Source organism: Gopherus flavomarginatus, chromosome 16, assembly GCF_025201925.1.
Source record: "Gopherus flavomarginatus isolate rGopFla2 chromosome 16, rGopFla2.mat.asm, whole genome shotgun sequence".
Taxonomy (NCBI): Eukaryota; Metazoa; Chordata; order Testudines; family Testudinidae; genus Gopherus; species Gopherus flavomarginatus.
In genome coordinates, this window is record NC_066632.1 from 1,244,827 (window position 1) to 1,268,677 (window position 23,851).

At 52.6% G+C, this 23,851-nt stretch overlaps 1 protein-coding gene across 1 annotated transcript; it reads right to left on the bottom strand.

Annotated features, from left to right (window-relative positions):
* Positions 1-401: 401 nt before the first annotated feature.
* Positions 402-23,845, bottom strand: RAVER1 (ribonucleoprotein, PTB binding 1). The gene is given in 16 exon segments (XM_050924813.1): positions 402-2,097; positions 2,187-2,270; positions 3,091-3,219; positions 4,456-4,536; positions 4,768-4,910; positions 5,808-5,901; positions 6,162-6,406; positions 6,924-7,035; positions 8,718-8,804; positions 10,738-10,824; positions 10,826-10,839; positions 11,565-11,694; positions 15,464-15,655; positions 17,016-17,485; positions 18,672-18,738; positions 23,621-23,845. Coding segments are annotated over 16 exon segments (2,289 nt in total). The 5' UTR covers positions 23,828-23,845; the 3' UTR covers positions 402-1,950.
* Positions 23,846-23,851: the final 6 nt, after the last annotated feature.

Below are 23,851 nucleotides of genomic sequence, written 5' to 3' on the forward strand. Positions count from 1 at the left end.
CAGGCCTTCAGGTAAAAGCAAGAGGGGATGCAGATCAGTGTAGCAAAGGGGTGGGGAGGTCTGGATGCTGAAAGCTGCTGTGAGGTTATAGGGTGCAGGATTGGAGTGATGGGGCTTGTGAACCACCAGAACGGTTAGCTCCTGGAAGTCTCCCTGGGGACAGAAGGTTGGAGGGTCTAACATGGAGCTGGATGGATGCACAGACCAGTGTCTGCAGGACCAGATGCTGGTGTTCATGGACTTAGCCACAGCCAAGAGAAACATGGTTAAATCCAGTCTGCCTGGCTCCCAGGCCCCTCTCTGGCCAACAGCTCCCGGCCCCAGGGGGCGGTGCAGCTCCAAGGAATTGTAAGTGTTCAGAAAAGGACACATTTATAGCAAGTATAGAAAGGGGACACAGCTTGATAGAAATCTCTCTTTACTTTGGAAAGGCAATGTCCAGCTCTCGAGGGTTTGGAAGCCCCACAAATACAGCAAGCCAGACAGCATCTACAGTAGAAACATGGTAGCAACTTTATAAACCCCAAATCAAGAGAGTGGGGAGTCTCTATACAAATCCTTCCCCGAGAAAGCAGCTCATCACCCTCCCCTCATTGGGGGACAGCAGGGCACCGTTCTCAATCACTGGACACCAGCTCGCTGTGGAACTTTGCAGCCTGCTCGACTAAATCAGCTGGCTCGCGGCTCGGTCCCTAGGCGTTAACCCATCCAATTCTCAGCAGCACGCACCGTTACGGGCTTGATACCCAAAGCTGCCAACACTGGCTCTGCTGCATGTAATGCTATATTCAAAATGCAGCTGGAGAGAGGGTGCAGCTGGCTGAATGTCTAGTTCCACACCAAACAAAGGGCGGCCTCCTGTCGGACATCACGAAGCCACAATCGCCCTCCAAGCTTGGTCAACAGGAGAGGGAGGCAGAGCGGCTTCCTGGGAAGCAGTGTCCAGAGGGTGCCTGGCTGCAGGGAAAGCAGCTGTTTGCCAGCCAGCTTCTACTGCAAGACTCAGCAAAACAGAAATCAAGGAAAATGTTTGACTCCCCCCCACCCCAAAAAACTTCTAGAACCAAAAGTTCATTCCCAGGAGAGAGAAACTAAAAAAGGAATGACCAGGCTCAGCGACCTTATAACGGACCAAGATTCCTGCTCCTAGCTAGTTAAAAAAGGAAATAAAAACCAAAGCATGAATTAAAAAGGCAACTTACAAATCTCATTTCCAAACAGAAGTGTAAAACCTCAGCATCTGAAGGGTTTAAAAAACAAAACGGAACAGGAATTTGGAGAGGCAGGCGGGGCCTGAGACCTCGAGCTCAGCGTGAGCCTCTAGGGAGCGCTGCATCCCAGACGCAGCTCTGAAGGCTTTGAGCAGGGTGGGGCCAGGAACCAGCCAGATCCGGAGTCCTACGGCGTAACTAGACCTCTGTACGCCTAGCCCCCTAGATCGCCACCTCTGCGCTACCAGAGCTTCCATGCTCACATTCCGGTGAGCAATGGGCACCTGCTGGAGTCACATTCCTCTCTCTGAAGCAGCAGTTTAAGGCAGGGAACGTGCATCTCCCTAGGACTCACTGTCCTCAGGATTGTTTGTAGGCTCCCAGTTACTGCAATCAGAATACAGCACGACCCCAGCAGGTTCCGCCCCACAGAGAGGCACCGAGAACAGCAGAGACGGGCCAGCTTTGTCCTCCCCCCCGTACGGTACATTTGCGGAGTGCTCGCCTCTGCTCTGGCTGCCTGTGACGCAGACAGGTGCTGGTTCTGGAATGATGGGGAGGGAGGGGGAATTGGAAGGGCCCATCCTCCAGCAGGAAGCCTGTGGGGCTTCCCACCCCGCTCAGAGAAGCCAAATCTTTCTCACAAATGTAAAAACCTCAAAATCAAGACTAACGTTAAAAAAAAGTTTGTACAAGATTTACACGCGGAGGGGATGATAGTGCTTCAGCAGGGAGGAGGTTAAAATATCCTCTTCCGCTTCAGGTAGGAGTCTGCATAGTGCCCTCCCAGGCCCTGAGAATGCTGTCCGACATAGCCGCCCTCCGGGCTGGGCTCTGGGGATGGCAGCAGGTGGGAGAAGGCGCGTTTCTGGCCCCCGATCGGAGTCTGGAAAAGACAGCGGGAGTTGAGCGTCAGCGGACTGACAAAGTGTGAGAGAGAGCGCGAGCTCTGCCCTCATCCCCACAGATACTCACCTTGGAGTGGGAGCCGTGGGAATGGCTGTTTGGTCCCAAGCCCAGGATATTGTCCCCGGTGCCCACAGGTGGCATCCCTACTGCCTGGAAGAGAGAGTCGCCGCCACTGATGTCCCTGTTTACCAGCACTGCATGGGCCCACAAGCACCCTGCAGTTCCACTGTCTCAACACAGCCACTCTCCATTCAAGGGATCCCTCAAAGGCCTATTCCCACCTCAAGGGGCTGGCGGGGCCTAGCATTCTGCACACACCCCTTACCCTCTCCCCCCTCCCTCTAGGGAACGGGGCTGCAGCTGCATCTCCGTCTCCTGCCGTGCGACCCTAGTGGCAGATTTTATGGCACTGAATGCAACATCGAGACAGCAGGGAATGTGCCCATTCTCCTCCAGGGAGAGCAGCTCCCTTTGGGAGCTGGCCCAGCAAGTCTTACAGGAAGAGCTGGGCTTCAAATATCAGGCCATTTCTAATCACTACTGGCTGGACCTTCACCCCAGAGGGAAGGTACCAGCCTCCAGGTCCCACTCTTAGCGCTCGACCTCTGTTGTCACTGAGTAAGCGCATCCCTCAGAACTGCCCCTCGGCCCTGAGACCGTACAACTGGCCGGCTTGCTCATCCGCCAGGCGGCTCTATTTCATGGCAGCACCAGAGCAAGGCGAAGGCCTGGCCTTTTCCATTAAAAGCTAATACCCCACAGCACACGGCCACTGTAAAACCCAGGCTGTGCAGGGCCACGGCAGGTTGGGATCCCCACCAGGAATCACCAAGCCCGCCTGCCTAGATCCTTGAGTCACTCCGAAAAGTGGAATCCTGAGTGCGAGCGAGCTGACGCACACCCATCTGCACCCTGAGCAGCCGGAAGCCCAGACACTCCCCCCCCGGCACACACAGAAGTGACGTCTCACTTTGTTCAGGTGGCTTTGCTTAAGCCCAGCTTGAAGGCCACTGGTGAAGTAGGAGGTTGGGGATCCTGAGTAAAAGGGCGGCAGGGGTGGCCCCAAGCTGCTCCGCTCAAATCCAGGAGAAGATGACATCTGGAAGAGAAGCGGCTCCGCATCACAAGTTGGATCGAGGCTCAGTTCAGCCCCCTGGAGGCAGAACTGCAGGCTGTGCCTACGTGCTCTGCAGCGTGGAAATAGATCAACGGGTGTGTCTACAGTGCGATCCAAGACCCACCACAGGCCCAGGTTAACCGACTTGGCTGTGGGCTGCAGGACTGAAAATTGCACTGTAGACGTTTGGGCTGGGTTGGGGATCTGAAACCCCACTGCGGGGAGGTCTCAGAGCTGAGGGCCCAGCCCAAATGTCTACACCACAATTTTCACCCCGCAGCCTGAGTCAATTGACCCAGACACGGTGCCACAGGTTTTACTGCAGTGTAGACGTACCCAATGAAACCAAGTTCTCTTTGGCGCAAAGGACACAATACCCCCTCTTGCTCAGGGACGGTGGGCTGCTGGGAGGGATCCCCCTTGAAGCAGGCCCACAGGACTCGTGGAAAAGCAAGAACATGCCACCATGGAGCCCGAAGGCCTGGGCTAGCTGAGTATAGAAAGGCGTGAGGCTAGGGATTGGCTAATGTGGTCTAACTCACTGGAAATCGAATGTAGACAAGGCAACAGGTACCTCCCTCTGGCTCCAGTTAGACCCTGCTAGAGACGGTACGTCCCGTCTGCACTGGGCTTTCCAGCGTGATAGCTGGAAGACACTGGCCAACATGACCTAACAGTCGCCCTGCGACATCCTGCTCTGGGCAAGGCTGACAGCTGTGCTCTGAGCAGCGAGCAGACACATCACCGACTTTCTGGCCAGCCTGGGAATGGTTTCTCCACTTGGCAGCTTGCCCCGACGAGATCCACAAATCAGGCCCTTGTTATCGATACCCTCACAGCAGCCATGGACACACGGGACAGGGAACTGCCTGGTGCCTCTGTGGCAGAGGTGGGAACGATCAGCTGTGCAATGGTGCTGGGAGAAGCAGGCAGAAAGCTGTGCAGGGCACGCGCAGGGCAGAACTCCACTTCTAGTGACCTAGGCAGGCTCCTCCCACACCCCAAAACCAGCCAACCAGGGAACCCCGAGAACAGCAGGCCACCCCCACAGAGAGGCCCAGAAGCTGCAGGGCACCCGAGGGGCTGCACAGAGCCCAGTCTCACAGAGCTGCCAGTCTGGTGCATCGTCGCCTAGAAAGAGGGAGGTTCAGAATCCAGGCAGCTGCACTCAGAACAGCCCCACGGCTCAGCTCCTAGCTGAATACCAGCAGAAGTTACCTTGTGCCTACTGTGTCCAAATCCGCCCAGGATGGGTCCAGCGTGGTCCCTCGACTGGGCATACATTCGGGATCCCAAGTCCTTCCAGGAGAAAGGAGAGAGCAAACAAGGCTCTTACATAGGCATTTCCAGAGGCCATAACACAAGATCAGGTGGGTCAGGGGTGTGCCTGACCAGGGAGGGAGAAAACGAGAGAAGAGCAGGCAGGACGCCTGGGTTCTGTTCCCTGCTCTGCTGCTTTAATACCCAGAGGACTCGACTTGTCCCAGCTGAAGTCTGGTCTAAGGCTCTGTCCTGCCCCAAGGTACTTACCGGCTGATAGTCGAAAGCATAGTTGTCTCCTGCCAGCCCGGGAGAGGGCAGTGGTGGGTCAGCCATGGGAGGCTGTGGGATTCTGGGATTGGAAACATTACCGAGCACTCCAGCCTTCAGAGTAAATGCTTTATTGGCACCACCTGCAGAAGAGCGTTACTCATTAACACCAGGGCAGCCGGGCAGATAGCCAAGAGCCCAGCTGCCACAGCTCCCTTTTGAGAGAATTACTGCAGGTTGCCCCATTACCCAACTGCACTGCTCAGCCCTGCCCTTTGCCCCCAGGGAGAGGCAGCTCTCCCTGGTAACTCGCAGCCCTCGGGATTCCCTTCCCCCGGACGCCCCATGCCTGCTAGAGGGACAGTTTCAGACAGTACCGTCGCCCCGTGGGCCATTAGCAGTGCGTTGGAGACGAAGCCTGACCTCGCTTCAGTAATGCCCACAAGGCAAAACTGAAATCATTTGTCCCTCTGGCCTGCCATCCACTGAGTTTAACCCTAAGCTCGAACACAGCAGGATCTCTGCCCTACCCGAGTCAGGGCAGCACGGTGGACTAATGGCTGCTCCTGCTCTTGGCTCTGACACCAAGTGCCCCTGGGCAAGTGGGGATCCGTGACCCCATGGCACGAGGTCAACAGGCGAAGTCTGCCCCCACCTCCATTCAAAAAGAGTCTCCCAACTGGCGTCTGCCTGACTGAGCCAAGTGCTGGGTCCCAGGCTGTCCTGGTGGTAGCACAGGAGATGCACTGCTGGGCGCTTGTTGGCAGACTCCTAACATCAATCCCTCTCTGCTGTGCAGACAGGCACTGAGCTGAGGCAGGAGTCTAGCCCTACTCCCCCAGGTTTGCAGGCAGAGCCATAGTCTAGTCTGCAGCCCTGCTCTGGTCCCAGCATGGGCAGCTCCCCCCCTCCCCCCAAAGCTCAGGTTCAGTTCCAGCCTTATCCGCCCCTTTCAGGGCACACTTAGTTGAAGAGTCATGCCGACTCCCATGCTTCTCCTACTGTCAGTTTAAAGGGGCAGCCGCCCCCCGCCAGCTCACCTCCCAGGCTATTTGCAGGAAGAAGGCTGTGCAGGTTTAAATAAGGGTTGAGAGGAATCTTGAAGTCTTTGGGTGGCTCTCCCAGCAGCGAGGCCTAGGAGAGAAGGAGTGCCGGGGATTAGTGCTGCTGGATGGTATGCCCCGAGGCAGGCCACTCAGAGGAGCGTCAGGAGGAGAGGAAAACGCACAGGCCATTCAGACTCCTGCCGACCACTACGTTGCTTTGCCAGGGACAAGAGGCTGGAAGCGTTACAGACTCTTAAGGATGCACCGAACAGACTGGGGAGCAAGCGGCATATGGGCAGTGGGAAGTGCTTGTTCTAGGCGGACTCTGAACACAGCAGCTCTTCTTACCCCATTCTCCACCTGCTTTGGTTTCTGAAGTCCACTGATCACCGATCCCAGGATGGAAGTGGTGAGGCCCGGCAGGGGTGATGGGGTGCCAGGAGATGAGGTCAGCTGGGACACCTGCGTCCCCATTGCCGAGTTCTCTCTCTCTGTCCCCACTGGTCCCAGGAAGGATGCCAGAGGCATGCCCCCCGCAGGCAGGATCGGTGACTTCACATGCCCCTGCGTCATGTCAGCAGGCAGAGGCCCCCCTGGGGAGAAGAGATGCCACCGCTTTACAGACAGTCACTCAGCAACCTCTTCACCCACACGCCTGCATCTGAGCCTGAGAACAGCTAGGTGGGCGCCCAGACACCTGCTGCTAGGGTTGGGTCACCCTCCGCTGCAGGCCCATGCCAAGGGCTCCTACTCCAGAGAGGGCAGAGAGCTCTGACACCAACACACCCCAGCATTTCCTAAAGGGCTCTGCCCTCCTCCAGGGTTATCTGCAGTCCAACATGCCCGTGCTTTAGACCCCGAAGTCAATGCCAGCACAGCAATCTCCAGTGATGGGCACTGCAGATATTTCTCCATGCGCGAGGCGGCACGGTGAATGGGCAGCGCCCAGGGTGGCAGTAACTGCAAACCCCAGCGTCCGGGATGGGGCATTGCACAGAGAACCGAAGCTGCACTCACATGAGCGGCTGCAGCTCTGCCCAGCATCCAGCACCTGCTGCAGGAATCACAACTCCTGAGCAATCGGCTCGTGCCACAAACCCACAGCGTTACCTGAGGCAAGTTCTCCCAGCAGCGAGCTTCCGGGCTGAGCCGGGGCGGTCGCCAACCCCAAGGTGCTGTGCTGTAGAGAACTGAGAGGAGAGTCCCCCAAGATCCCGGGTTTCTGCAAACAAGAGGCAGGTTAAAGGCCAAGCAGAAGGCACAGCGGGAAACGCGGTTAGTATGAAATGCCAGCGGTGCAGCCAAGCGGTGAGAGCATTGCAAGCAGCCAACCCAAGCAAATCGGAGCCTAAGGTGCACTCAGCTCTGGGCCCTACATGAGCAGTTCATGCACAGCACACGGGGACAGAACCTGCAGAGTACTAGCCTGCCATGTGCTCACTAGCCATGTGCACGTGAAGAATTCCCTAGAGCACCGGTTCTCAACCAGGAGCGCATGTACCCCTGGGGCACGCAGAGGTCTTCCAGGGGATACAGCAACACATCCAGCTACATATAAAGCACTGGCCAAGCCAGTGCACAATGACATTTCATACAATGACTTGTTTATAGTGCTCTCTGTGCTGAGCAGCAGCTGGGGAGGCCCGGCCAAATACCAGCTGTCCGGTTGCAGCCGGGTGACCTTGTGCCAAGGAAGTGCTGTGATCACAGTCCAAGCACACCCCTCCCAGATAAGCAGGGGTCGGACACAGGAGGCTTTGCACATTTACAGATGGGAGGGGAAGTTGGAGCTTCCCAGGAAAGGAAGAGAAGACAGAAGATCTGGCAAACTTTGCATGCTCAGGGACCCGACGGGCGGCTGCAGAGAGCAGTTCTAGCTACCATTTCCCAAGGGAGCGGGCTGGAAGCTCAGCCGGCACTGGAGTGATCTAAACACAGCACAGCTTGTTAGCACAAGCACTCCCTGGCTCTCTTCCCCGGAGAGGGGCACACCACAGCCGCTGCTTGTCTTTCCAGAGCACTATTTGCATTTCAAAGCTCTCCCTGGAGGGGCCGCCAGGGAGACGGCTGCAGCAATTTCATGGCTCTTTAAACAGATAAACCACTGAAAATAGAAACCAGATTACTCCCACGCAGTGCCCTCCCTTCTGTCCAGACCACTTGCTTCCCTAGAACCAAGAGGCCAGCTCAGCTCACCCCAAATCCTGTGCCACTAACAAATGGAGATGTTAACACTGTCCAACAGAACCAGCGCTGAGAGGCCCGGCCCCGCCTGCGCCACGGCACACATCTCACGATGCCGCAGCTGAATGCAGCCATAGGCCTGGTCGGCACACGCTCTTCCACTGGCAGAAGCCCTGCTTAGGCAGCAGCACATTAACTGAGCCTTACCCATGAGGCAGAGGGGGGCTCCGCTCAGACGGATACTACCAACCCCAAAGAGATGCTTAGATCATTAGAGGTTAGGTTGCGACCTGCGACATGCCCAGCTCAGAACCCCCTTACAGCCCTACACAGGCCCTTGGATCCAGGGGCCACACCCCTGCAAATGGGAGGGAGGGGATGGCTGGAGACCTTAGTACTCCCTAAAGCCACAGGCAGGGCTGCAGCAACCCACTGCTGGTACAGCTGGGATCCTGCTCCTGGGGAAGTGCAGTGGCAAGGCACCCACTGATTTCCATGGCAGCAGGGTCAAACCCCTAGACCAGCAGGAAGTGCTGACCTCTCAGGAGCAAGGTGGTGACAGGAGACATTTTGACAGGTGTGCAGTTTACAGGACAGTGCAGTTTACACACCAGCCCGAAAGGTCAGTGCATGAGTGGAATTTGGACCAGGCCTGAGGGTGCATCTGGCGCTGCGTCTCCACACCACACACACACACACAGGAAGCCCTCTACCACTCACATGGAGTACGGCCTGGTTCTCCTTGTTCTGCAGCAGCTGCGTCCAGACCTGGTTCTGCAGTAACAGGGAGCTCCCAAGCAATGCCTTCTGGGTCAGAAATCAAAGCAAGACAGACAGACCAGAAAGACAGATCACTTCATGAACCGGGGCAGCTAAAGGAGCAGATGTTAGCGAAGAACAGCTAGAGTCAGCATTAAGCCAGCCTCCAAATGCCCAGATTGACACCAGCCACTCTGGGGAGGTGGGGAACGCCGCTAGGAGCAACGCCAGTCAATGAGGGTGAAAGAAAGCGAGGCTAACAGACAGGAAAGTATAACGGGGCAGCGCAGGGCGCCACTGACAGAGATAGAGTTCAGATTCAGTTCTCCAGCTGTAGGTTTGGTGGGCCAGAGCTCAAGGCCAATGTTTTCGGAGGTCATGCAGTGTGTCTGTATGCCCGGGTGCATACTGTGTGAGATTTGTGTACCCGACCAGAGCTATGGGATGAGTCAGGCCCGGGGCATCTCAAGTTAGGCACACAACATAAGAACAGCCGTACTGGGTCAGAGCAAAGGTCCATCCAGCCCAGTATCCTGTCTACTGACAATGGCCAACGCCAGGTGCCCCAGAGTGAGTGAACCTAACAGGCAATGATCAAGTGATCTCTCTCCTGCCATCCATCTCCACCCTCTGACAAACAGAGGCTAGGGACACCATTCCTTACCCAGCCTGGCTAAGAGTCATTAATGGACTTAACCGCCATGAATTTATCCAGTTCTCTTTTAAACTCTGTTATAGTCCGAGCCTTCACAACCTCCTCAGGTAAGGAGTTCCACACGTTGACTGTGCACTGTGTGAAGAAGAACTTCCTTTTATTTGTTTTAAACCTGCTGTCTATTAATTTCATTTGGTGACCTCTAGTTCTTGTATTATGGGAACAAGTAAATAACTTTTCCTTATCCACTTTCTCCACATCACTCATGATTTTATAGACCTCTATCATATCCCCCCTTAGTCTCCTCTTTTCCAAGCTGAGGAGGCCTAGCCTCTTTAATCTGTCCTCATACGGGACCTGCTCCAAACCCCTAATCATGTTAGTTGCCCTTCTCTGAACCTTTTCTAGTGCCAGTAGATCTTTTTTGAGATGAAACCACCACATCTGTACACGGTATTTGAGATGTAAGCGTACCATGGATTTATATAAGGGCAATAAGATATTCTCCGTCTTCTTCTCTATCCCTTTTTGAATGATTCCTAACATCTTATTTGCTTTACTGACTGTCGCTGCACACTGCGTGGACGTCTTCAGAGAACTATCCACGATGACTCCCAGATCTCTTTCTTGACTCGTTGTAGCTAAATTAGCCCCATCCCACTGTATGTGTAGTTGGGGTTATTTTTCCCAATGTGCATTACTTTACATTTATCCACATTAAATTTCATTTGCCATTTTGTTGCCCACTTAGTCTTGTGAAATTTTTTTGAAGTTCTTCAGTTTGTTTTGGTTTTAAATATCTTGAGCAGTTTAGTATCATCTGCAAACTTTGCCACCTCACTGTTTACCCCTTTCTCCAGATCATTTATGAATAAGTTGAATAGGATTGGTCCGGGGACTGATCCTTGGGGAACACCACTAGTCACTCCTCTCCATTCTGAAAATTTACCATTTATTCCTACCCTTTGTTCCCTGTCTTGTAACCAGTTGGATTCAGTGGCCACTTCTGAAAGTCTGGCTGTTATTCAGCTTCTCCCTTCACAGAAGGGCCTGTTTATAACTGGGTGGGGGCAATTTCCTCCCACTCCCTTGAAGCGGGATGTAGCTAGTAGAGGGCATGGTTAAAGCACTGCTCAGCCACAGAAGAGCTCGGTTCTACTCCTGGCTGCAGCAGACCTCCTAGGGGTGCCGTGAGAATAGATCTGCTAGTGTTCTTGAGGTGCTCAAGTGATGGGAGCAATATACATACAGAGACAAGCACAGGAAATTCTTAAGTCTGAAGCAGAGCTGCTTCCAGGACATTACAGGAGTGGCTTGTGCGAGTACCTGCTGTGCTTGCGTTTGGTTCTGCAGAGCGAGCTGAAGAAGAGCAGCAGAGAGGGCTGGGTTGGTCACGAGTGGCATGGACGGGGGGGGCCCCCAGGATTCCTGCGAAGAAAAAGGATAAGACCGTTTTGATACTGGCTGCCAACACACTGACAGTGCCGACTTTTGCATGGAGAATGGTGGCACGGGCCATCTAGCAACGAGGCGTTGTCCAGAGTGGGACGGAATGCCTTGTTCCCAGCCTCTGTCCCACCACTTGGCACCTCTGCCTTGGTCTGCACGGCTCCCCCAAGTGACACGAGATCCTGGGCTAGCACCATGCAAATACAAACAGGAAGGCACGTGTGCGTCATGTCAGTGCTGCCAGCAGAGCTGAGAATTTGAGCAGGCCCCGGACAAGACGGGAACAAGCCTGAAGTGTCAGACACCTGGGTTCCTACGCAGCGTACACGTAGCTCAATAGGAGAACGCTGGGCTCTGTGGCTGGCTGCTGGCCAGCCTCTCTGGAGCCCCATAGAAGGTTACAAGCCTGGGCTTGCTACGGACTAGCTAAACAGGCTCGGCCTCGAGCCCATTTTCTGCTCCCAGCCACGGTCAGTTGCTTTCCTTCTAATGAAGGAGCAGCGTAGTCATCCAGCTAAAGAGCGACTGTGACCATCGGTACAACCCTCCACCTGCTCCCGCTGTTAGAGAAGAGTCAGCACAGAGGGAATCTAGCTGTCTGGGGAGCTCTGGGCAGCACTCACAGTACCCCATGGGACCTGTTCCCTACAACAGCTACATTAGGGCTGTAGCCCCACGTAAGAAAGCCCATTACTCATTCTTACCCTGTTTTCCACCAACGGCTCCGTGAAGTAGGGGGTTGAGTAAGAGCTGGATCGAAGCGGGGTTCCCCAGACTGTTAAGAATCTGAAGGATATTGGGCTCTGGAAGGAGCCCTTTCCCACGATTAAGTGCCTTAAAAAAAAAGTTGCAGATGTCAGAGTCTGAATCTCTCTATTCCATTATGGCAGCATCCAGAGAGCCCAGGCAAGGTCGTACCAAGCGCTGTACACACAGTGCCAGACTCACACAGGTATTGAGGCACCTAAAGATGCAGATGTAGTCCCATTCGGCACCACAATATGCCTGAGTGAGTTACGCACCTGATCCCATTGACGTTCCACTGGAAATCAGGTGCCTCACCTGGCAAAACACCATCACCACCATCCAGGACCTCCCTGCAGCTCCAAGAGCCTAAAAACCTTTGTCAACCTGGCTCAAGAGGGTTTGACATTTGTTCTGGAACGAGATTTGAAGAGCCGGGGGAGAGAGAACTGACTAACCAAGAACTTCAGCAGAAGCTGAGAGGAGTCTGAATTACACAGTTGCACTTGACAATGGGAGCTCAAGCAGTGCATTCAGCAGGAGTTTGGGCGAGCACCGGAAGAGCATGAAGCCAGGTCACTAACATTCCTAGCACAGACAGAAACCCTGCGGTACAGGAGCTCCCAGGTGATCGGGAGTGGCCAGGGACATCAGGTTGGTGTTTGTGATGGAATAGTTCAGTGCTGGAGTTGTAAAGCAAAGATACACTGCTCTTTTTGAGAGCTGGATCCGGGCTTCAGATTGAGGAAGAAATTGGGCTAGTAATGATTGATTGTGACCTAACAGCTTTCACTGCCCACCCTCCCCTCTCTGCAAAACCTCACGGGTCTTTTCGAATCTTAACTTGCACAGGAAGTGAGTACTTAGTACATGGAAGTTGCAGGACACTGGCCCGCAGGGAAACACCGCGGGGCACAGACTATCCAATAAGTTCCTGGACTGCATTGCAGACAACTTTTTATTTCAGAAAGTTGAAAAAGCTACTAGGGGGGAAGCTGTTCTAGACTTGATTTTAACAAATAGGGAGGAACTTGTTGAGAATTTGAAAGTAGAAGGAAGCTTGGGTGAAAGTGATCATGAAATCATAGAATTTGCAATTCTAAGTAAGGGTAGAAGGGAGTACAGCAGAATAGAGACAATGGATTTCAGGAAGGCGGATTTTGGTAAGCTCAGAGAGCTGATAGGCAAGGTCCCATGGGAATTAAGACTGAGGGGAAAAACAACTGAGGAAAGTTGGCAGTTTTTCAAAGGGACGCTATTAAGGGCCCAAAAGCAAGTTATTCCAATGGTTAGGAAAGATAGAAAATGTGGCAAAAGACCACCTTGGCTTACCCTTGAGATCTTGCGTGACCTACAAAATAAAAAGGCGTCATATAAAAAATGGAAACTAGGGCAGATCACGAAGGATGAATATAGGCAAATAACACAGGAATGCAGAGGCAAGATTAGAAAAGCAAAAGCACAAAATGAACTCAAACTAGCTATGGGAATAAAGGGAAACAAGAAGACTTTTTATCAATACATTCGAAGCAAGAGGAAGACTAAGGACAGGGTAGGCCCACTGCTCAATGAGGAGGGGGTAACAGTAACGGGAGACTTGGAAATGGCAGAGATGCTTAATGACTTCTTTGTTTCGGTCTTCACTGAGAAGTCTGAAGGAATGTCTAGTATAGTGAATGCTTACGGGAAGAGGGTTGATTTAGAAGAGAAAATAAGCAAAGAGCAAGTAAAAATTCACTTAGAAAAGTTAGATGCCTGCAAGTCACCAGGGCCTGATGAAATGCATCCTAGAATACTGAAGGAGTTAATAGAAGAGGTATCTGAGCCTCTAGCTATTATCTTTGGGAAATCATGGGAGACGGGGGAGATTCCAGAAGACTGGAAGGGGGCAAATATAGTGCCCATCTATAAAAAGGGAAATAAAAACAACCCAGGAAACTACAGACCAGTTAGTTTAACTTCTGTGCCAGGGAAGATAATAGAGCAGGTAATCAAAGAAATCATCTGCAAACACTTGGAAGGTGGTAAGGTGATAGGGAATAGCCAGCATGGATTTGTAAAGAACAAATCATGTCAAACTAATCTGATAACATTCTTTGATAGGATAACGAGCCTTGTGGATAAGGGAGAAGCGGTGGATGTGATATATCTAGACTTCAGTAAGGCATTTGATACAGTCTCGCATGATATTCTTATAGATAAGCTAGGAAAGTACAATTTAGATGGGGCTACTATAAGGTGGGTGCATAACTGGCTGGATAACCGTACTCAGAGAGTAGTTGTTAATGGCTCCCAATCCTGCTGGAAAGGTATAACAAGTGGGGTTCCACAGGGTTCTGTTTTGGGACCGGTTCTGTTCAATATCTTCATCAACGATTTAGATGTTGGCATAGAAAGTACGCTTATTAAGTTTGCAGATGATACCAAACTGGGAGGGATTGCAACTGCTTTGGAGGACAGGGTCAAAATTCAAAATGATCTGGACAAGTTGGAGAAATGGTCTGAGGTAAACAGGATGAAGTTCAATAAAGATAAATGCAAAGTGCTCCACTTAGGAAGGAACAATCAGTTTCACACATACAGAATGGGAGGAGACTGTCTAGGAAGGAGTATGGCAGAAAGAGATCTAGGGGTCATAGTGGACCACAAGCTTAATATGAGTCAACAGTGTGATACTGTTGCAAAAAAAGCAAACGTGTTTCTGGGATGCATTAACAGGTGTGTTGTAAACAAGACACGAGAAGTCATTCTTCCGCTTTACTCTGCGCTGGTTAGGCCCCAACTGGAGTATTGTGTCCAGTTCTGGGCACCGCATTTCAAGAAAGATGTGGAGAAATTGGAGAGGGTCCAGAGAAGAGCAACAAGAATGATTAAAGGTCTTGAGAACATGACCTATGAAGGAAGGCTGAAGGAATTGGGTTTGTTTAGTTTGGAAAAGAGAAGACTGAGAGGGGACATGATAGCAGTTTTCAGGTATCTAAAAGGGTGTCATCAAGAGGAGGGAGAAAACTTGTTCACCTTAGCCTCCAATGATAGAACAAGAAGCAATGGGCTTAAACTGCAGCAAGGGAGATTTAGGTTGGACATTAGGAAAAAGTTCCTAACTGTCAGGGTAGTTAAACACTGGAATAGATTGCCTAGGGAAGTTGTGGAATCTCCATCTCTGGAGATATTTAAGAGTAGGTTAGATAAATGTCTATCAGGGATGGTCTAGACAGTATTTGGTCCTGCCATGAGGGCAGGGGACTGGACTCGATGACCTCTCGAGGTCCCTTCCAGTCCTAGAGTCTATGAGTCTATGAGTCTATGAAAGTGGGACATTCTGCTTGCTAGAAAGGAACTGGAATTCCAGAGCTCAGTACATTTTACAGTCCACGTCTCAGGTGCAGAGAGACAGGGCAGATGCCTCGTCCCCTCTGAGCCTGGAAAGTGAGCATCAACGCTCTTCATACAGAACAGCCTGTTGGTTTCTGTAGTGACAACACTGCCATGTTAGATTTTCCTGCTGTGAATAAGCAGCAAGTTAATTTGTGTCCTGTTTCCTTCAGTCCAGCTGAGTGTTAGCAGTATCTGCACTGGCTTTGCACACAAACTTCCCCCTGTAACTAACACTGGATGCCCACAAGCAGTAGCTACAGCCTACAGAAGGAAGCGCTGTGCGCAGAGAGTTGTTGGACCAGGCACCATGCCAGTGGTGTGAACTAAGCCTGTTCTAGGCTGCAGATCTGGCCTTGGAAAGGTGCAAGGAGCAGCCCCTGGGGTCTCCGGACAGAGCTGTGAACAGACTGCAGTGCAAATGCGGGGGAAGGGGGAGGTAACGGCACAGTTTGCCTGAGCAGGGTTGGATAAGTAGCCTTACCGTCGCCTGTGCAGCTATCAGGGCAGCCAGCATGCTGCGCCCAGGAGGGCCTGGGGCACAGAAGGAGACACGGATGTGGTTCCCAGCGAGTGGCAGGCCATCTGTGGCCTGCTGGACCATTTCTGCTATCTCTGCCGACTCATACTCCAGGACTCCAAAGCCTTTCAGCTGGCCATCCTGACCGTACGCCAGCTACACAAAAACAAGGCAGTGAAAAGGAGGCTTAGTACAATAGGGAGAGGACACTGGCTGCTATTGCACGAAGGCCAGAGGCGCTGTGTGCTAGCCGGGGCTGACAGGGCCAGGGGCTTTCAGACCCTTCAGGCTGTGAATTTTCACAATCCGCATCCACACAATTGGAAACTTAACACGCCTGGATCTCTGGCCTGGTCACTGAGACCTTACAATGGGCCCTAATGGAGCTCAAAGCCCTGGGCTGAGCAGGGAGCGTGCCAACGCAGGCAGGCAGGATACACCATGTCATCCAGAAACTCACTGGTTTCGGTTTGGATTTTCAAAGGGATTTGGGCACCCAACTGCTTTAGGACTCTCTACTCTAAAGGCCATGCCTGCCTCACAGAGCCATGTTTCACCAGGCTGGTTTAACTGCAAAGCATTTAGCTTCACAACCTTTTCTTCCTTAACGCAGGAAGCCTCAGATCATTTCCCCTCCCTTTCTTCGAAGGAAAGCTGGAGGCTTTGAGCCGGACGGCAGCGTCCCAGCATGTGGGAGCAGGTACATTCTAGATGACTGAACAGACACTAGACCGATGGCACAAGGACAAGTCATTTCCACACTGGTGTCAAGGAGCCAGATGGCACTTTCCAGTGGGACACCCCACAGGTCACTTTCAGGACCTACCCAGACATGCAAATTTACACTTGTTGTTTTTCTAGTGAAAGGCCAGGGCCTGAACCTTTACACCCCTGAAAGATCCTAGCTAGGTAGGGAACCCCCTAACCTCACTGCCTTCATTAATCTTGGCTAGCTAACCCAGCCAGGAACTGCCCCAGGGCAAGATCCAACCGGCCCCGCCAGCCTGGGGGGAGCCTTTCAAAGGCAGCACTAAGGCATTCGGGGTACAGATCGCATCTTCCATCTAGGCCAGGTCTGTACTGAAAAGCTCTGGCTGGCTCAGTGATCATAGAATATCAGTGTTGGAAGGACCTCAGGAGGTCATCCAGTCCCACCTCCTGCTCAGAGCAGGACCTACCCCCAACTAATGTTCACTGGGGTGGGATTGTTTTATGACTTTTTATTCCAGCAAAAGCCCTAGCACAGACACAGTCATACCAGAAAAAGGGCTTTTGCTGGCATAGCTGGCTTCACTCGGGGAACCAGCATAAGCTATACCAGCAAACGCTCTCTTGCCGGCCTAAGCAGCGTCTCTACCAAGAGGCTTTGCTAGAATAACCACTCTGGCGAGGCTTTTCTAGTGCAGACTAGGCCTCAGCACACCCTACAGATTGTACGGGGCCAGGTCTCGACAACACCGTCAGATCCAGCATCATGAACACAAAGGAAACCCACCCCTGGGGCTGAGCACCTCACCTGGCAGAAAGTTGGGGCAGAAATTGCTGAGAAGACCTGCCTCAGCTCCTCCAGGTCACTGTAGTTATGAGGTAATTTGCCCACACACAAGCACTTGGAATGAACCAGGTCTACAGTCAGCTGGTTGACATCGGTCCAGTGAACATACAGAGTCTGCGTCCCCAGCTGCTTGCCCAGCAGCTCAGATTTTGCTCTGGCTGCTGAGTCCTTTTTCATGTATTCGACGAAACCATAGCCTTTGGAGTGGCCCGTCTTCTCACTGTACACCAAGAAGCAGCGCTCCAGGTTTCCAAAAGGCCGAACCAGCTCCTCAAATTGCTGTTGCGTATAGAGCCGGGGGAGGTTGGCAATGCACAGGAGGGCATCGGTGGGCTGCAGCTGCACAGAGATCTCCTTGTCCCGGAGCTTGGTCAAGTGGAATTTCTGGATGGCCGACTCGGCCTGTTCCCCATTCAGCAAGGTGACAAACGCTGCAAGCAGAGAAGTTATGATAAGAATCCCTGTAACCCAGCAGCAAGCACCTGGCTAGCGCATCACACCTTCAGTGCCACTCCCACACCAACTCCAGAGTCACATCACATTGTCCGTACCCACACATCCAGCCACCTAGTGTTAGTGGCTCCAGACTACTAGAAAGGACTCAACTCCCCACGAAGCAGTCACTTAGACTGTCGGCTAACAGCATGTGCTGGCACAGTAGCCATCTTGCTTACAAGATGTATCATGTACTCATGCTCTCTATCAGCCTCAGGACAAGGCAGAAATCTTGGTCTAAGCACTGGAACACTGTAAACAATATTAACAGAGGATCAATCTGCAGGTGTCCTACAGGCCCAGATGCTAGCACACCATGTCCTAACTCCCTGGGCAAATGGCCCAACAGGGAGGAGACTGGGAACATCCAGTGATTGCTAGCAATGCCCAATACGTAATGGCAGCGCGAGGCTTAAGCCATTCGCATCCCAACCTCCACCCTGACAGACAGATGGTGAATGGCCCAGCAGCACAGTCACCTCACGCAACCCCACAAGCCTTTTCTGTCCACAGGAACCTTTAGCTGCACAGATTGTACGAGTGTCAGAGAGGCAGAGCAGCTGCAAAGTGCTGCCTTGAAGAGTCTGCAAGGAGAGTCAGGGGCTGGCTTGACTGAAAATCCCTCAGGTCAGCACTGCACAGGAGGAGCAGTCCTGGGGTTTCCATAAAGGCCCATGTTGCATGTGCAACATCTGCTGGGGCTGCAAGCCCCACAGCCCAAGTTTCCTGACAGATGATGTTAGCCCCCTCAGCAATAAGATCCAGTGTGCACAGCTGAAGGAAGACCTACCCAAAGAACAGTAAGAAAAACAGTCCCATCACGGCCAGAGAACTACATGGCAAACTGTGTTTACTGAGGCAGATTAGCACTTGGACAAAGCAAATCCACATTTTAACAAAGTGCAGGCACCACACCCCCTCCAGAACACCAGGCAACAGAGAAGCTGTCCCGAGGTCTTGGAGCTGGGAAAAGGATCCATTCGCTCGCACAGCACCTGTGGGCGAGCTGCACAATAGCTGCGTCCTGACATAGATCAGCCTCAGTCTGAGAAGATTCAACATTTATTTAGATAGAATGACCCTTCGTGAGAGACCTGCTCTCTGCAACAGAAGCTTACTCACCAGTGCCTTTGTACTTGTCCACAAAACAGTACTTCAGTTCATAGTCGCTCAGCAGATCATGAACCTCCTGCATAAACAAAGTCAATGAGAAATCTGCTCCAGAGGACAGAAGTGACATGACCTCTTGCATTTAACAGCCCCAGAGAAGAGCCTCACATGCCCTCCATTCCCAAGCAGAGTATTTGGAGCCAATCAGGACTGCTCCTTATGGCAGAATTCTCCAGAACCCTAATTAGCTAGTGGGAAAGGGCAGCAGGTCATACCCCCAGCACAGCCAGGGAGAGCAGAGTCCATCAGCAGCAGGGCTGACTATAAAAAACAAACAGGGCTAGTTCTCACAGCCACATTCCTGCAGAGCTGAAGGTCTCGGGCATTTCCTGCTTCAGAAATACTTACCTGCATTTGGGCAGATCTGGGTTACATGCCTGAGTAAACAAGGCCCAAAGGCGCACACCTCAAACTGCTCCAGCTAGCCAGCTTTTCACAGAACTGGTTTTAACAACTCCCTCTGGTTTCATGGGACTCAGGTCAAGGCAAGACCTGTGGCTGGTAGTTTGAATGGGAAGTGCCACAGAAAGTCACAATCTGGCCTTGCTGCTGCTACTTCAGTCCTTGGGTTTATAAGTCAGAGTTCAGTATGGACACAAGAAACTGCTCACCATGCACATTAGATGCATTTGTACCTCCTGAGACACCTCTTCTAGTCCCAACCAGCTTAGGGCCCCTAGAAAAGTGATTACAGTCAGTCTGAGTTCAGATGCTCCTATGCACTGCCTGGTTCCCAGGGTTAACCCTCAAAACACGATTAGTTTCCATTGCAGCAATGATTGGCCTTTCAAACCAAGAAGGCTTTTCTCCATCTTCATAGCATGGGAAGGCAGGTTGGACACTGCTGCATGCTCACAGGGCGTGCAATCCATGCCTTTGCTGTAGTATTTAGATTGAATGCTCACATTCCTGTGTCACACCAAGGGCAGTGTTCTGAAATGGGTACGTGTGCAGTGGAATTCTCCAGCTGGGAGAGCAGGGGCCAGCTGGGCACAGTCAGGGGGCAGCCCTGGGAGCTGCGTTTTGTTGTGGAGGGGGTGGCTGTACAGCAAGTTGCTACAGTGGACCTAAGTCACTTAGTGGGACAAAAAAAAAAAAATCAGACCCATTGAGTGAGAACAAGATGCAAACTGTGAGAAATCCTGCTACTGATGCCAATCCTTTGAACATACAACCTCAAAACCCTGTGGTTGATGTGCAGCGAGCACTCAACGTTGCCGTTTTGTCTGCCTCAGAGAAACATCCCATCCCAACGATATAGCGTGTGTATCATAGGACTGGCACAATCTCATCAACCCAAGAACAAGCAGCTTATTTGTCAACACAAACATTGGGTGTTTCGCCAGAGCACTACCCTGAAGTTACACACACTTCTCCTTTCAGATAAGGATCTTCAAACCAGTGAGTTAATATCTCCATGTTACAGCTGCCTCAGGCAGCAATTTCATGTAATGCTTTGCACAAGACTTTGCCCTTCTCTAGCAGCTCCCAGCTAAGCAGCGCAAGTGACTTATAAACCTTGAGCCTTTCACTCCTCACCAGCAGGTGGTTCTCTGTGTTTTACAGACAGAGAAATGGAAGCATGGAGAGAGATGACATAACTTGCCCTAGATGAAACTGCAAGTCCATGGTAGAGCTAGTAACAAAGCCCTGAAATCTTGACTCTGGCTCCCTGCTCCAGCCACGAGTGTGACTACCTTCAAGAAAACCCACACGCAGAAGTGGATGAGCAAGATTCTGTGTGCAACCCCAACTTTCACAAAGGACACCTAAGCTGTCTGAGACATATCAGAAAAAGCACTGTATGCTGCCCTTCCAATGCAAGCCTACTGACCTACGGGAGGGACTGCTCCTTGCTCAGTTTCTTGTGAGACCAATTACACGTGCTTCTGGAAAGCCAGATGTGACGAACTGGAAATGTTCTTAATGTTTGCTCTGAATACTGTGTTGGTGCCTTAGTGTCCCCTAGGCAGTTCTTAAGTATCTAGGTGGTGAAATAAGGGTGTGTGATTGCTAAAAAGCAAAGGGCCAGTGCACCTAAATGCCTGACCCTCTGTCTCCTAGCAACTGATGGCCTGGGCCCCTCCTCTGCAAAGGTGCCAGCTGAAGGTGTCAGAGAACAAAGGGATCAGGTGACCTCCTGGCCCGGGAAAGGAGCTGAGCAGAGGAGGGGCTGGAGGGGATTGTTAGTCTAGAGCTGGCTGGGGACTACAAGTGAGGGCAGACGTGGGGGTCTGGTTCACTGCCCCCCAGAATGGACCCGGCCGAGGGGTCCGGTTCGCTGTACCTACAAGCTCTGTTTTAGACCTTGTTCCTGTCATCGAATAAACCTCTTTTATTGGCTGGCTGAGAGTCAACGTCTGACTGCAAAGTGGGGGCGCAGGACCCCACGGCCCCCCCAGGACCCCTCTGGATCAGGCTCGCTGTGGGAAGCGCACGGAGGGGCAGAGGATGCTGAATGCTCCAAGGAGAGACCCAGGAGGTGAAGCCGTGAGAGCTTCTTGCCCTGGAGACAGTCTGCTCCAAGGGAGAGGAGGCTCCCCAAAGTCCTGGCTGGCTTGGTGGGGAGCAGTTCCAGAGCATCACCCGGGGACTCCATGACACCAGGCCACCACACTTTGAAGGCAATGGACAGCATCAGGAAGTCAAGTGACCAGCTGAACAATGAGAGCAGGTCATGGGATCAAACTATTACCTGCTGGCCTGATGAGCTGATTCTGTGGAAAACAACAGAAGTGTGTTCACCAGGATTTCCTGCAAAGTCCCATTGTCCTTCCTAACAGCCAGGTCACCTCATCCAAGCGCCCATGCAGGGAGCTGAATAGAAACGTTCGCCAGGCTGAAGAGAGGACAAGAAAGCACGGTGCTTTTATGGCACAGGGCCCTGTGTTGCTTCTTATGCAGGAGATGGTCTATGAAAGACTAAAGCTGTGTTAGATTTTGGAGCAAATGTAAGAGTTCGAGTTCTGGGTTTTGCAACAACGTGAAATTCAGACCAACTCCAGTAAAAGACTGATGATTGTGGAACTTTACTGTTCTGCACCTTGAGTAGTGCAACATTTCCAGTTTCACGATGAAATGAGTCGCTATTGACTACGTTTCTCTTGGTGTTTGAGGATTCACTTGAACCAGACACTCAGGTGATGAGATCTCATGAGCTCTAGTTGTTTGCACAAACTCTTGAGAAGCAAAAATCAGATTTCCTACTCCCTAATCAGGATTGGAAAAAATCAATCTGGTTAGATGAGACCTGCTCCTCCTTCAGAGTTCTTGAGAGTCAGTCAGTTTAACAAATCAAAACAAAGAAGCAACTAAATTTGAAAAACACACTTGTCTAAAAAGAAACACTATACCACACAGACATAGCCTGCAATATAGATTAAATTTCTTGTCCAATAAAGTGAGGAAGAAAAGACGAGTATAATTTGGGGAGACAAGAGTGGGCTACAGAAAGGCAGCCTGCCACGAGATCAGAAGCAAACAGACTTGGACACGCAGTATAAAAATTCATTTCTATTGTGATGCCTCCTCCCAAACTGAGTATCCCTGAACTATTTAAGTTTAGCTGTAACTATTTAAGTTTAATTGTAACCCTTTAACTACCTGATACACTTAAAGACTCAGAGTTTGAATGCTGGCTCGCTAACTTTCCCAAGAGCACTGGGCAAGTCACTTCCCCACTCTGCATCCCAGCTGCAAAACAGGAAAACAACCTGTGGCAGATTTAGGGGTTGAGAGGGTTAGTTGATGTTCGTAAAGTGCTTTGAGGCCACAAAGTCCATTTTTTGTGGGTGTGGAGGGAGTAGGATGTCAATTCACGTCTCAACCAAGGATTACAGAGACACAAGCCAACCAGCACAGGATCACCAAATAGCATAAATGGTCTGTTCAACTCTACTACTGCGTCATCCAGGAGCTGTTTAGAGGAAAGATTCTCACCACTGCCTGAGACATCAACTGAAGTTTTATAGTTTAAGCCAACAAGGAAGCAGCTGACAGCCACCTGAACATCCAGGTGTCCCTGGTGACGAGTGAGGAATCAGACCTGGACACCAGAAGGGGCTGGGAAGGGAGACACTTGTCACACCCCTCAACTTCAGAAAGTAGCTGACCGCCGGTTACAGCTGAGGGGCTGTTCCATGAGCTAGGGATAAGAAAAAGCTTCACCTATTTCATGCTGTTACTACCCCTGCTTCTTAAATCCAACTCTTCCCTCCCCATCTGCATCCCTAATTTTCCCTGACTGGTCACACTTGCGGCCCAGGCCCCCACGTTTCCCTCCCAAGATCGACACCTCTGGGACCCACCAGCTCTCCCCCACCCCAGTAGTCACATCCTCACCCATCGGCTGCTTGATCACATTCCCAGCCAAATACCAGCCCCCCCCGCCCCCTCAGCTCAACCGAGTCTGGTTCAGCCTCCCCCCTCCAGGGGCTGGGTAGTGACGTTTCCACTCCCTGATCCCCACTCGCAACCCCCCCACGCCCCGTTACCTGGTTGGTCACGTGCTCGGCTGGCTCCCCCCCCCGCCACTTGGCTAGTCACGTCCCCGCCCCCTCCGGGTCCCCCCCCCCCAGAACCAGGCGGGTCACGTCCCCGCCCCCTCCGGGTCCCCCCCCCCAGAACCAGGCGGGTCACGTCCCCGCCCCCTCCGGGTCCCCCCCCCCCAGAACCAGGCGGGTCACGTCCCCGCCCCCTCCGGGTCCCCCCCCGAACCAGGCGGGTCACGTCCCCGCCCCCTCCGGGTCCCCCCCCGAACCAGGCGGGTCACGTCCTCGCCCCCCCGGTACCTGGTTGGTCACGTCCCCGCCCCCTCCGGGTTCCCCCCCAGAACCAGGCGGGTCACGTCCCAGCCCCCCCCCATGGTACCTGGTTGGTCACGTCCCCGCCCCCCCCGGTACCTGGTTGGTCACGTCCCCCGGCAGCCCCCGGATCAGGACCTTGCGGCGGTTGCGGAACTGGTGCGAGCTCCGCTCCAGGCGGCTCCGCACCTCGGCCGGGTCCAGCGAGGGCAGCTCCTCCTCGGGGACTCGGTCCGGGCCCGGCTCCGGCCCGGGGGGCTCCGGGCTGGGGACCGACGCGGCGCCTGACACGGAAACCGCCGCCATCTTGGGAACCCTCCGCCTCCTGAG